Here is a 12,950-nt window from a genome sequence, read left to right as displayed (position 1 = left end):
ACAACAACCCTGCAAGGAATGACTGGCCCAAGCAAGATGTGAGCAAGATGGCCGAGTGAGGATTTAAACCCGCAGTCTCCCCCTAGCTTGATGCTCCACAGCAGTTGTGATGGCTGAGCCTGATGGGAGGTGTAGTCTGAAACATCTGGAAGGCACCCAGTTTGGAAAGCCTGCTCTTTAGTTAGTGTCAAAGCATGTTCCTTGTCTGCAGTACCCGTTAACAACAAAACATCTTGGAATCATCTTTCTCTACTTGAAGTTTCTGCAGTCACTCTGAACATTCCTCCAATCTTGCCAAGGAAGAGAGTTGCTCTGGGCATGTGCAGAGTTTCCCCCTTCATCACAGAAACTGCAACCAGGTTCCATGCACTGGGGATGAAGGGGAGAAGAGCTCTGCCAGGTTTCAGCTCCAGACACTTTCACAAATGAAGCACCAGCCACTGGCCTGGATCCAAGTAGAGAGCAACATTTTGCAAAACAGCCGTTTAAAAAAACACCCTAGCAGTGGATACCCCCTCTACTGGCCTTGCAGTTTTTGGGTTTTGTAAGCTGTTGCTTAGCCAGAGTTGGCGGCGGGGGGGGAGACCACTGGGTTCCACCAAGCATCCATATCCCTGCTCTCCTTGCAACCCCCAATCCTCCTTCCTTGGCTGGGTTGAATGGAGAGCTCTGTGTGTTTTTAACACAGCTGTTTCTTATCTAACTAAGCTGAGTTCTGCCTCCAGTGCTGGATTGTCTTTTCCTGGCCTTCAGTGGAGAGAGGAATCCAAAAGAACGACTTGGAACAATTCAGAACTGGAGGGGGGCGGGCGGTGGATGTAGAGAAATGGTGTCAGATGCTGAGAGCAGGAGCAAAATAAGAGATAGGGTCAGGGAGAAACTCTTTTTCTTTCTTGGCATGGTGGATAATAAAGCCCCTGTTCTCCTCTTGAGGAGATGCAGCTAGCATGGTCACCCAGTCCCAGAAAGTATGAAGGGTTTCGGGTTGTCTCTTGGAGTGCTGAGGCCTGTTTTCAAGCGATAGCTGAGGAGGAGGAGGAGGAGGAGGAGGGCCAGACCAGCTGCTGCTGAGTTACAGGCAAAGGAGAGAAAGAGGGGGAAGTCTTGCAGGAGTGACGAGGCCTTTAGAGCCCACATCCACAGGATATCAGTAGGGATGCTTCTGTTTATGAAATCGTTGCTGCATGTTGACTCTTACAGATGGCCTGGTTCCTCCATTTGCTCCTGGTGTTGTAGAATAACTTTATGGGCTAAATCTGGGACAGGAAGGGCCCACACAGCATGTAGAGTGTTGGACCACAGTGGACCTGGGTTCTGATTCCTACTCATCGTCAGAGCTCATGTGGTGACTTTGGTCCTAATTTATCCAAGAGCATAAAAGCAGCCTTGCTGAATCTGGCCAGTGGCCCATTTAGTCCAGCATCCTATTCTCAAGCAGGGCTTGCATGCAGTATTTATCTATATTTCTCTCTCTATATATATACATATAGAGAGATAAATATCTGCTAACGTTCAAAGTGTTTTACAAGGGAGATAAAACAGTAGCATTATCAATGAGAATATTAACAACAATTTAAGACTTTCAAAAATTTAAAATAACAATACACTATATGGGTAGGCTTGTCTAAACAAAAATGTTTTTAGTGGGCACTGAAAAGAGTACAGTGAAGGTGCCTGCCTGATAATCAATAAGCAGGGAGTTCCAAAGTGTAGAAGCTGCCGCACTAAAAGGTTTCTTCCAGATGTTGAATGGGTATTATGCAGCACCTGTAAAAGTGCCAGTTCCAAAGATCTGACCTGATAAAATAACATTTATGCCTGAAGATATTCCTGAAATATATCTAAAAGAATACCTGATAGGATGTTTTATTATTATTATCGGTCAAGATACAAGTCAGTGAAAACATAATAACAATAAGAAAAGAAAATAAATGTTAGCAATGCATATGCATAAAAAAGGATAATAGGCATAGCAAATGCAATACTATCTGTCTAAACAGAGTTAAAATATCTACTTTAATGATCTACAACGTTCTTAAGTGTGTGCATAGTTTTATATTTTCCTGTCAATACATTATGAAAATGCTCCATTTTCTGCAGAAAGATTATGAAGTTGCCTTCCTTCACTTAATTTTGTGGGGGAAATTAAAGGGACTTTATAAGGATGCCCCCCTGAGCCCACTAGAGCAGTGGTGGGGAACCTCCATCTTACGGGTGCCTCTATACCTGATGTCATATGGCAAAAATGCAACTCTCTGCTAAAAGTGAAGTTGCCTTGACAAGCCATGGTCCCTGGCACTTGCAAAGGCACAGGGTTTTGCAAGACCTGGCAGTCAGCTGAGCCATGGTGCCTGCAAAGCACTGTGCCTAAACAAAAATGTTTTAAGCAGGTGCCAGAAAGTATACAGTAAAGGATCCCGCCTGATGTCAATAGGCGGGAGCTCCAAAATGCAGCATTCATGCAATCAAAGTCACAGCTGGTTTGGCCCTCAGAAGGACATAGGAACAACCCTCATCTTCAAATGTTTGGTGGGGCTTCATAGGGAGCCTCTTTTTTCTTTTGTATGTTTAATAGATTATTGTATTTTAATGTTCTGTTGGAAGCCGCCCAGAGTGGCTGGGGAAGCCCAGCCAGATGGGCGGGGTACAAATAATAAATTATTATTATTATTATTATAAGGTGTCTGTGTTAGTAGAACTTTGAATTTCTGAAACCAAAAGACAGTAATGTTTGACACAGGGATAGTTCTGTGGTTCTTTTATTTTTTGGCATGTTATCAGGACGTTTGTTGAGTTTCCACATGACTGTATTCAACTGGGGTTCTTTCTCCTTTGCCTTCAGGTGGACTTCCTCAGCCCATGACCAATGGGTCAGCACAAACGCAGGTGAGCGATGGGTACAGATGGGTGAATCTGTCTGCTTCTGCCTCTCTTGGTTTCTTATTTTTCCATTCTTAAGTTCAGTTCTCCATATCATTGGGCATTTCCCCCCCCAAAAGTCCTCATGAAAATATCCGCATTTTAGTGCATCCCCCCTGATATACACATTATTGTATGCAGTTTTGCCCAATATACACATCCTTTTGCAAAACAATTTCCTGGAATAAGAAGCATTTTGATGCATACCTGACCCTAGTATATTCATTTTTGTACACATTCCCTGCCTGGAGAACTGCTCAGCAAAATTGGGAGGACTGCAAATTTTGAAAGATGACTGTGTTTTGAGTTCCAGTTTGATTTGCCTTGAAATGCAGACTGAATCAACTTCCACCCCTACCCTGTTAACTGTTCAGAATGTACAGCAGAGCTGAGTGCAGTTTTCTTCAGCCTGATGCCGTGCAGGTGTGTTGGACTACAACTCCCATCAGCCCCAGCTAGCATGGTGCCCGTGTCCTTGGCCCATGGTAGCTGGGGCTGATAGGAGTTGTAGTCCAACACACCTCCAAGACACAAGGCTGGGGAATTCTAGTTTTCTTCCAGGTATTCACCTTGAGTCACAAATTTAAGATGTGACACATAGGACATGTCCATTTTGGATCAACGAGATCCCTGGCCATCTTCCTTTACTCTCCTCTGGTTTCTGTGGCTTCAGCAACCTTTGGCCCAACTTATTTAGATCTGTCTTCCCACAGTGCTAGGAAATGAGATGGATCACATGAGATCGAAGGGCCGCAGCCTATAATGAGAAATCCTTATCAAACTGACCCAACACAATATGCTACCTTTTCTTAAGAACTTCAGTGACTTGTTCTCTGCCTGGAAATTTTATTGTGAGCCATCCAGGGGAAAGATCGCAATGGAGATTGTGCAGGTTAACCCACCTTCCTGTTCTTCTTTATGGCCCATGTTTCCCCAAGTGGCACCACCACACTCACCATGCTGGCACAAAACCTCAAGGCGCTGCCCTACAGCTGTCCAAATCATGTTCTTAACCCCTCCAATTCCACTTTTCTTGTAATAAACACACACCCTCTTTCCATTCCTGACAGCTGAATGGGGGATCCATGTCCTCGTCCCACAGCGATTGCCAAAGTCCTGAGAAGGAGTCTGAGGTAAACAAAGTGATCCCATTTCTTGACCTGCCCAAACACTGCACAGGAAACCTTGTATATATTCTTTCTTGTATTGCCAAGGAAACCCCCTGGACCTGCATCCTTCCAGGGGCCCCCCTCTGGATCCTGCCCCTTCTTCTTCTTCCTCCTCCCTCTGCCAAGTTCTTCCTCTCCCTCCTTCTCAGTGTCTCTGCGGCATCCACCCATCTTCTCTTTTCTCCTGCTTCTAATATGGAACAGGCTTTTGTCTTCTGCCCATCTGGACTGGGACATTTTCCTGCTTTCTGGCCTTCCACCTCTTGCAAATCCCAGGGGCATTTCTGCACCGACTACCTCCTGCTTCCTGCACAACTTTCCCAAGCTTGTCACCCTTCATGTGGTTTTAGTGGTGCCCCTCTCGGCAGTTCTGCCACCCGTAGATGTTTGGAGGGCATTCCCCATGGCAGCCCCAAAATTGTGGAATTCCCTCCCCACAGAAGTGCACCTGCAACCTTCATAGTGCAGCTTCTTGACCCTGGCCTCTTGACACCTGAGATGTATATTTTTTAGGACCCACCCTGTTTTTGTGACTGCAGATCATTTTAACTGATTCTAATATTGTTTTGGGGGACCGTTAAGTCTAGAGAAAAGGCAAGCAAGGGATGACGTGATGGAGATTTATAAAAATTATCTGTGGCATGGAGAAAGTGGCTAGAGAAAAGCTGCTCTTCCTCTCTCATAGCACTAGAACCCATGGCCATCCAATGAAGCTGAATGCTGAAAGAATCAGGACAGATAAAAGTCCTTCTTCATGCGGCGCGTAGTTAAGCTATGGAACTCCCTCAAGAGGCAGCAATGGCCACCAACCTTGCTTCAAAAGTGGATTGGACAAATTTGTGGGGGAGAAGGCTATCAATGACTACTAGCCACAGTGGCTATTAGCCTGATCCAGCAGAGTTCTTCTTAAGTCCTTCTTTTTCTATTGTTATAACCTGCCCTGGGACCTTATGGCAATGGGCATGTCATAAAAAATTAGTAGTAATTGTAACAACGTGGATAGGAAATGTAGTTGTTGTTGACGTTGCTGCTGCTGCTGCTGCTGCCGTGTAAGGCTTTCCACTCCAAAATTTAGCTTCCCTGCTCCCTCCTTCCAAACAAGCAAGTTTTTTTGTGGGGTTTTTTGTCAGCTGTTAAACATCTGCCATGTTCCACCACAGAGGTGGCCAGAGTCAAACTGTCTTCTCTTATTTCTCCTTCCGGGGACCCCTCAGGATGAAAGAAGGAAGAGAACAATAGAAGCCACTAGGAATATGTTGATGTAGAGGGAATATGAACTATTTATTGCAAAAAAAAAAAAAAGTCAGCAGATTCCTTCTCCCAAACCCCTATACTTTTTTTTTTAAAAAAAAGCTTAATTGCATTCAAATGCGAAGGGAAATACTTGAATGCAATGCAGCTTATTTATTTCCTCACGCTCTGCCACCACTGCAGCCCTGTTTCTTTAAGAGAGAAATATGCAGGCCTTGATTAGAGGAGAGTTTTGTGAAGACCACAGAGAGGCTTGAATTACGGGGGATCCGATCCCTGTTCCTTCAGAGGAGCAACTGGCCTCACTGTTCACTGGAGTCCAAAAACTCTGCATTCTTTCCATGCCGGGTTGGTGGTGAGGGAGAGGAATTATTCACTAGTTTCATCCAGCTTTTGCCAGTGCTGGCTGATGTCCTGCTTTCTTACAGGCTTCATCGGCTTGGTTCCGCTGAGGGCCTTTCTTGGTTTTATCGCCTTGGGTCCCGATCCTGCCATGGGCTTGTGGTTTTGAATAGACATAGAAGGAGAACCCTAAGTGGCACTTAATTGTCCCAGAGGTCCACTGTGATAGGGGAGTGGGGCCAGTGTTAGAAACTCAGATATGTAAGCTAGGCGCCAAATGGCACCTTAAGCTTAGGTTATGTCAATTCGCCAGGGGGTTGGGTACCACATCCCATTGCTTTCTGACGCTGCTCATCCACATCCCCTTGCTCCCTGGGTTGGCAGTTGGAGGTCGGATCCTGCCCGAAGGTGTCCAGTTGCTGACTGGTGGTTCGTTTAATCACCACTGTAAAGCAGGTGACATCCCTTTCTCAGGCCAGGCATAGCACATGAGACCTTCTCTGGATACAAAGCACATGCCTTTCCATTAAGCTGGAGGCCCATCCCTCCTGCACTCTGCTGGTGATGCATGATGATGTTTCGGCTGCAGAGTTGGGTCTGTGGTGGGTTGACATGGGGCCAGATGGGTTGGTACTTGCTGACATTCCAAGAACTTGGGTGCTATGAAGAGTAAGCGCAGCTCTTCGGCATCAGAATTAGGAACATAGGAAGCTGCCTTATATTGTGTCAGGCATTGGTCTGTCTAGCTTACCATTGTTCACACAGACTTGCGGGGTCTCCCAACCCTGCCTGGAAAAGAGACCAGGGATTGAACCCGAGGTCTTCTACATGCAGAGCAGATGTCCTGCCACTCAGCTACATCCATTGGTCCATCTCGCTCAGTGTTGTCTGTATTGATTGGCTACGGCTCTCTAGGGTTTCAGACCAAGGGTCTTTCCTAACCCTGCCTGGAGATGCCACCTGGGACCTTCTGCATGCAAAGCAAATACTCTGCCCCTGAGTTATAGTTCTTCTCGGTTGCTGCTTCCTCTCCTAAGAGCAGAGGCTGAGTTTTGCCCTGTCAAAGGCCCAAGAGACCCAGTCTGCATCCTGCAATGACTCTTTAGTTTTTTTGCTGCCTCCTGTCAGCTCTACCTGCAAGGTAGCCTCTCCAAACCCTGCAAAATGAGTTTGAAAAGGGATGACAGGTTGAAGTGGGGGGAAACCTGCCCCCCCGCAATAAATGCAGCACAGGAGCCCCCACCATACCCCTCTATCCCACCAGTCCTTTCCCTTCTTTTGAATCCCATTCTTTTCTCTTTCTTTTTTTTAAAAAATCCCGCTAGGTGGGAGAGCCTGGGAAGAAGGATCCGTTTGAGGAGAGCGGCTTGAACCTGAGTCCCACGGCAGCGGAGGCCAAAGAGAAAGTGCGGGCCAAGCGGGTGAACAAAAGGGCCCCCCAGATGGACTGGAATAAGAAGCGGGAGATCTTCAGCAACTTCTGAGCCGGCCGGGGAGCTCCTCTCGACTCCTGTTGCGGCTCCCCCCACCCCGGCCTGGAGACATTTGCAAACGAGCACGGGGATGGCGACAGCCGCGCTGTGCCTCCAACGGGCACCGCTCCAAGGCGTGCCAGGCTCTGCTTTTTACCATAGGTTTGTGTTGCTTTGTACAAAGCACATTCCCTCCTTCCCCACTGCCCCCAGCCTCTTTTATTGTACAAAAGTGGTCAGAGAGAGAGAGAGATTGAAACTGCAGGGCTCAAACACACAAAATAGGCAACTGTGAAGCTGCCACAGTAACAAGCAGGAAAAGCAAGCGGCAATTTTCCTTTCCTTTTTGAATCGCTTAACCTGCAATATTTAGAATGCATTATTTATAGGATCATTTTTATATCATTAATTGTTTGAGCTTCTTCTGCCTCTTCTTGTAGCAATGTCAATATTTTTTTTTATAATGTCCCAACCAGAACTTGTTAACCAGAGCCTTTCCACTTAACTGGATGCTGCGGTCTGCACTGTGATGGGTTAACAGCAGCTGTTGCCAACCTGGTGCCCTCCAGATGTTCTAGATAATGCCCACTCCTTGCAGCAGCCCTTGGTTTCGGGCAGGAGGGGGCATCAGGTTGGCAGAGACTGCTGGGTTTCCATGTTGGCATCCTCATAAATGTGGTTGCCTGACCATTTCGTGATTGTGCGAGTTTTCTCTGTGGCTTTAAACTTGGACTTTTTATTTTTTAAAGGAGGGAAATTTTTCCCACCCCTCCATCTGTTCGTAGTTAGTGCTTGAAACGCCCTGACCCTTTAAGCCTCAGGCACAGCAAGCCCCCTTTTCTTTGCAAATTGTTTTTGCCTTGTTACCACTTTTCAGAACAACTGTGCTTTCCGAAAAGCCCCTTCCCTTCAACACTTTTCAGAACAAACATGCTTTTTGAAAAGTCCCTTCCCTACCAATCGTGGCAAAAGACCACAATTATTAGGTGCACTCAGGTGCAGAAATGCATGCTGTCCCTTGCCAACCCCCTGGGGCCAGGGTAGGGTAGAAGGAGGGGGGAAAAGCAAGTGCCCCCCCTCTTTCTAAATCCTGACATTTATAAGGAACACTGATCTGAATTGGCTGTAGCCAGAAGCTGGAAATAACACTTTCTAGCGAGACTCGGGAGAAGCACAGGAAGACAATTGTATCCGTGAAATACTAACATTCCTGGGAGCGGTTCCTTTGGGAGACGGTGTCCTGCTGGCAAACGGACAGGCATCTTGAGATTTAAGCAGAAGCACCCCCCTTTTTGTGCAAGTTCATTTAACCTCCAACCGCACAACTATTTCCACATCCAGGCCTTTTGAAAACATGCACCCCATTTCAACATTGCTGATGTTTCAGTGGCTGCACCATTGACCAACCTTCCTTTCAGTTTAGCAGCAGTAAGGTATCTGCACGTATCAGCTGTTCTAAGGAAAGGCTGTAGTGGATGGTCTCCCTTTTAACATATGACTACTAACCCTTTCCACAGGCAGTGCCCGGGGTGGGGGATGATGGACAGAGTGGTCCCCAAAGCCTTTTTCAGGCTGAGGACCACATTCCCTTCTGGGCGATCTTCTGGGGGCTGCATACCAGTGGCAGGAGAAACCAGAAGCAAAGGGGGTGGAGCTGACAGGGCTCCCCCTCCCCACGCAAAGGTTTGAGGTTCTACACCAACCCTCACCCTTCTCCAACCATGGAATCCAAAAGGTTTCATTACAGTCCAAGAACATTTCCCAGTCAGGGATGAAGGACATGAATGAAAGCACCAAGCAGGCCTTGGTTTGAGAAGGGGGAGTGGCCTGGGAAGCATCCTGAGGGCCAGATGGAGAGGCCTGAAGAGCTGCATTTGGTCACTGGGCCTGAAGCACCCCTCCCTATAGCCAAAGTCAAATCTCATGCTTTAACCATGACGCGTAAAGCTGAATTTAACAAGCTCTGAATGTGTTTTAGCTTCTGCAATGTTCTTTCTGAAGGAATGGCTCAGAAGCACAGAATGTGTCTCTTTTTTGAGACGGCAACACATCCGCATCTACTGACCATCTGACTCGCTCATTACCAGCGTTAGGACCTCTACGTTACTTCCCCCACCCCCCAAATAGAATAATTGTTATTAAAGGCAAGGAGGCATGGAAGAGGTTGGATTGCCATCTTTGAGGGATTATTTAGCTGTGATTCTTGCAATGCAAGGGGTTGGACCACATGACTCTCGTGGTCCCTTCCAACTGTACAATTATATGATTCTGTGATTCCCTAGCTCAGTGGTGTCCAAACTTTTTTCAGAGGGCCAGATTTGATGAAGTGAAGGGCCGTGAGGGCTGACCAAAGTTTTTAACCTTTTTTTAGGATTGAAGTTGTTGAGCTTTGTTTAGGATTGAAGTTGTTGGGGTTTTTTAGGATTTTACTCTAGGAAATAAACTGCCACAGGGGCTGGATTAAACCGACTGGAGGGCTGGATTAGGCCCCCGAAACAGACTTTGGACATGCCTGCCCTAGATAGATCTTGATGTTGTTATAAGAGGACAAGAGTTGGGAGACAGATTGACCGTTTCCAGGGAAGTTCTTACCCCTCCCTGTTTTAATTCATGGGAGGGAGTATACTGTTTGGTGTGTTTTTTTTCTGTGGTAGGCACTGAAATGTCTTGAATCCAGGCCTGAGTGAAAGTGGATAATTCTGGTGTATTGCTCCTACTTACTAACTGAATTTGATCCTTCTCGATGAGTGATGTATGTGAACTGTGTGGGCCACATAAAAGTAAAGCACACACTCCTGTGGAACCTCTACACTAGGCTCTTCTGTTCTTGAGGAGATCCCTTTGCTAATCTGGTGCCCTCTAGCTGTTTTGAACCACAGCTCCCATCAGCCTCAGCAGGCACATCCATGGTTTGGGCTGATGGGACTTGTAGTTCGAACATCTGGAGGGCACACAGTTGGCAAAGGCTGCCTGAGAGTGATCACATTGCAGCAGCAACTCAAAAATTGTTATCCAAACTCTTCTCCTGATTCTGCTAAGTGAGGGAGGAGTAAAAAAAAAAAGGAAGATAGCTAATGATTTTATAACACTGTTAATCTGGTAAGGGGAGGCAGGTAGGAAGAGTTTTTTCTTCCAGCCTTCTTTAGTGAGACATCACAACCTTTTCTTCTTTACAACCACTTCCACAACAAGTATTAAAAAGCAAGCTGGATGGGATGCAGTTTCTCTTTCATAAAAAGAGGTCTGTATGACTAAGCAATTGCCACCCTTTTAATTAGGGCACAAATGTACAATCTATGTAAGTATTCAAGAAGTTGGGGGGGGCATTTTGTCTTCAGGGATTCTTCAGCGGTGATTCCTGCATTGCAGGGGGTTGAAGTAGATGATCCTTTGGGCCCCTTCCAACTCTTACAGCCCTACAATACCCGCAAGATGACCAAGTACCCTTTGATATAAGTACACTCTGGGGGCTTTGTGTATGTTTTGCAAATAACTAAGCTGAATAAGGTGCCTTAGATTATTCTCCTGTCCTTTGGGGAAATGGCTGCCATGTAGCAAAGCTGGCTTGGTAAATGGTACCATTCTCTTGTTATGTGATTGGTTTTCAGGAATAACCTAGTATACAGTTTCATTACAGGAGGCTTTGAGAGAAAGGCAAGGTGGAGTATCGGTGTCCATGATGGACAGCCCTGTACTCATAGTCTGCCCCAGGAGTAGCCAAAGCAGTGTTCTCTAGGTGTTTCTGGACTCCATCTCCCCATTGGTTGTGTTGGCTGGGGCTTATGGGAGTTGCGGTCCACAACATCTGGAGAGCACCACGTTGGTTACCCTTTGTCCACACCAGCTTTTACCAATCTGATGGTCTCCAGTTATTTTGGACTACAATTCCTAGCAGCCCCAGAGCACCAGGTTGGGGGCAGCTGGTCTGGACGCCTAAGAAATGTGCCCTAATTCTGCACCTGAGTTAATCTAATTGAATGCCACATTTTGACTGATTTTGCATAGTCTGCCTGGTTATCATAGGGACACCATTGTAGTCCTCACCTCTGTCCCCTCAAAGGCCTACCCCCTCTGTCTTCTGAGGTAGCACCAGGCATCACCCACCACTTTTGTATTTTATCTCAGTAGGCATGAGAACTAGAAAGCGGTCTTTTTGCAAACAACAACCCCCCCCCCATATTTCAGATTGATTCCATGGATGTTCAGTGATTATAAGCTCAGCAGACAAGAAGGGTTTGGCTGCAAATCACTGTGCTCTTCACTTTATGATGATGAAGATTTTTATTTTTATTATTATTATTTTAAAAACAGGGTTTCTAGCCCACATGGAATCTGGGGAAATGTCAGGAATTCTTTCCCCCTTTGAGACTCATTCTTTGCCAAGCTTGACCAAAACATTCCAATTTGTTTTTAAAAACCTGCACCATTGAAGACTGTGAAGCTATGTAAAAATAAATATATGTAAATATGACTAATTTGCACAACTCAGTCTGCAGACGTGGGATTTTACCGCACTCCCAAACCATTTATTATTGGAGAACAGCCGTACTTGCTGACTCCCAATCCAGCCCCAGTTATGCTCAGTTAGTCCCATAGATGCCCATTAGTACTGAAAGGGGGCTTCCTGCTGATGCCACAGGAAGGGTGTGCATTATGGAGCAAATGCAAATAAGAGTGCATGTAGATCTTCCTTCCCCAGACTGGTGCCCAGATGTTTGGAATACATATCCCATCACCCCTGACCTTTGGCCATGCTGGCTGATACTGATGGGAGTTGTAGACCAACAACAACTGGAGGGCCCCAGGTTGAGTAAGCCTGCCATAAATCTCTCTTGATGACTTGGGACCACTGATTCTAGGAGGATAATGAAACGTTTGTGAATGAAAATGTGGCTTTCTGAAGAATGCTCTGCTGAGTCTTCTTTAATTTTTTTAACAAAGAAAACACTTATTGAGTAAGACTGGTAGTAATTCAGGTATATGCTAATACCTGCTGATAAGGTTGCTTGAAACTTGATTTTGAGAACGGTCGGTGTGAGATTTATAAAGGCTTTTGGGGGGGGGCCTGCTTTGATTCCTTAAATGATTGGAGGGTGCTTGTTTTTCAAATTAGGCTAAAGTTTTTACCTCCAAAAGAGTTGCCCCCAATGCATTATTAGCAAAGGTGCTGATGCACCAGAGGTGTGTGTGTGGGGGTGCTGCTGCTGCTGCTGCAGTTCCCACCAGCCTTGGGCTGATGGGAGATGGAGTCCAGCAACATCTGGAAGACCACAGGTTCTCCACCCCTCTGATACATGGAAAGAACATCTGGTCAGTGGAAAATGAAACAGGATAGGAGGCCTTTTGAAAAACGCCTGGATAACACCTTGGGCTCCATGATCAAAGAAAGGTGAAATATAATAGTAAGGAAATGAATGAATGCAGGACTGGTTTGAACAAGGATTTCTAAAGTCATTCTTTATGGATAGGAGAGGTGTGACAGAAGCACAAATTTGAGGGTTGTGGTACAATTGAAACCTCCTATACAAATCTGTACCTATAGAGGTATCTTTCCCCCTACCCCTTCCAAGAAAGCAAACATCCCAGTCTCTATTCCGTGGATTGACTCATGACGATTTAAAAGCACGCCTGGCTCTCTTTTCTCTGCCATCCTATATGCTCTGCAGCACTTAACTCAGTTTCTGCACATCTAACCTAGACATTCACTAAAGAGTTATAAGAAGAGCTGTTAACTGCATTGTGTAAAAAAATGTATACTAAAATGTCAATAATAAAACTGGTTTCCCATGTACAGCGA

General features: G+C 46.0%; 1 protein-coding gene across 2 annotated transcripts in view; it reads left to right on the top strand.

Moving 5' to 3' along the window:
- Positions 1-8,382, top strand: part of NHERF2 (NHERF family PDZ scaffold protein 2) — a 57,328-nt gene extending 48,946 nt beyond the window's left edge. The window contains exons 5-7 of one of the 2 annotated variants that reach the window (XM_053365634.1): positions 2,843-2,886; positions 3,990-4,052; positions 7,007-8,382. In XM_053365634.1, the coding sequence (XP_053221609.1) occupies positions 2,843-2,886; positions 3,990-4,052; positions 7,007-7,165 (266 nt within the window). In that variant the 3' untranslated portion in view covers positions 7,166-8,382. The remainder of the gene's footprint in view (positions 1-2,842; positions 2,887-3,989; positions 4,053-7,006) is intronic. The other variant, XM_053365635.1, reaches the window with a different exon arrangement.
- The last annotated feature ends 4,568 nt before the right edge of the window (positions 8,383-12,950 follow it).

Source organism: Podarcis raffonei, chromosome 14 (genome assembly GCF_027172205.1).
Source record: "Podarcis raffonei isolate rPodRaf1 chromosome 14, rPodRaf1.pri, whole genome shotgun sequence".
In the NCBI taxonomy this organism is placed as follows: Eukaryota; Metazoa; Chordata; class Lepidosauria; order Squamata; family Lacertidae; genus Podarcis; species Podarcis raffonei.
The sequence above is the reverse complement of the archived record's forward strand: the minus strand, read 5'-3'. Positions and strand labels throughout refer to the sequence as shown.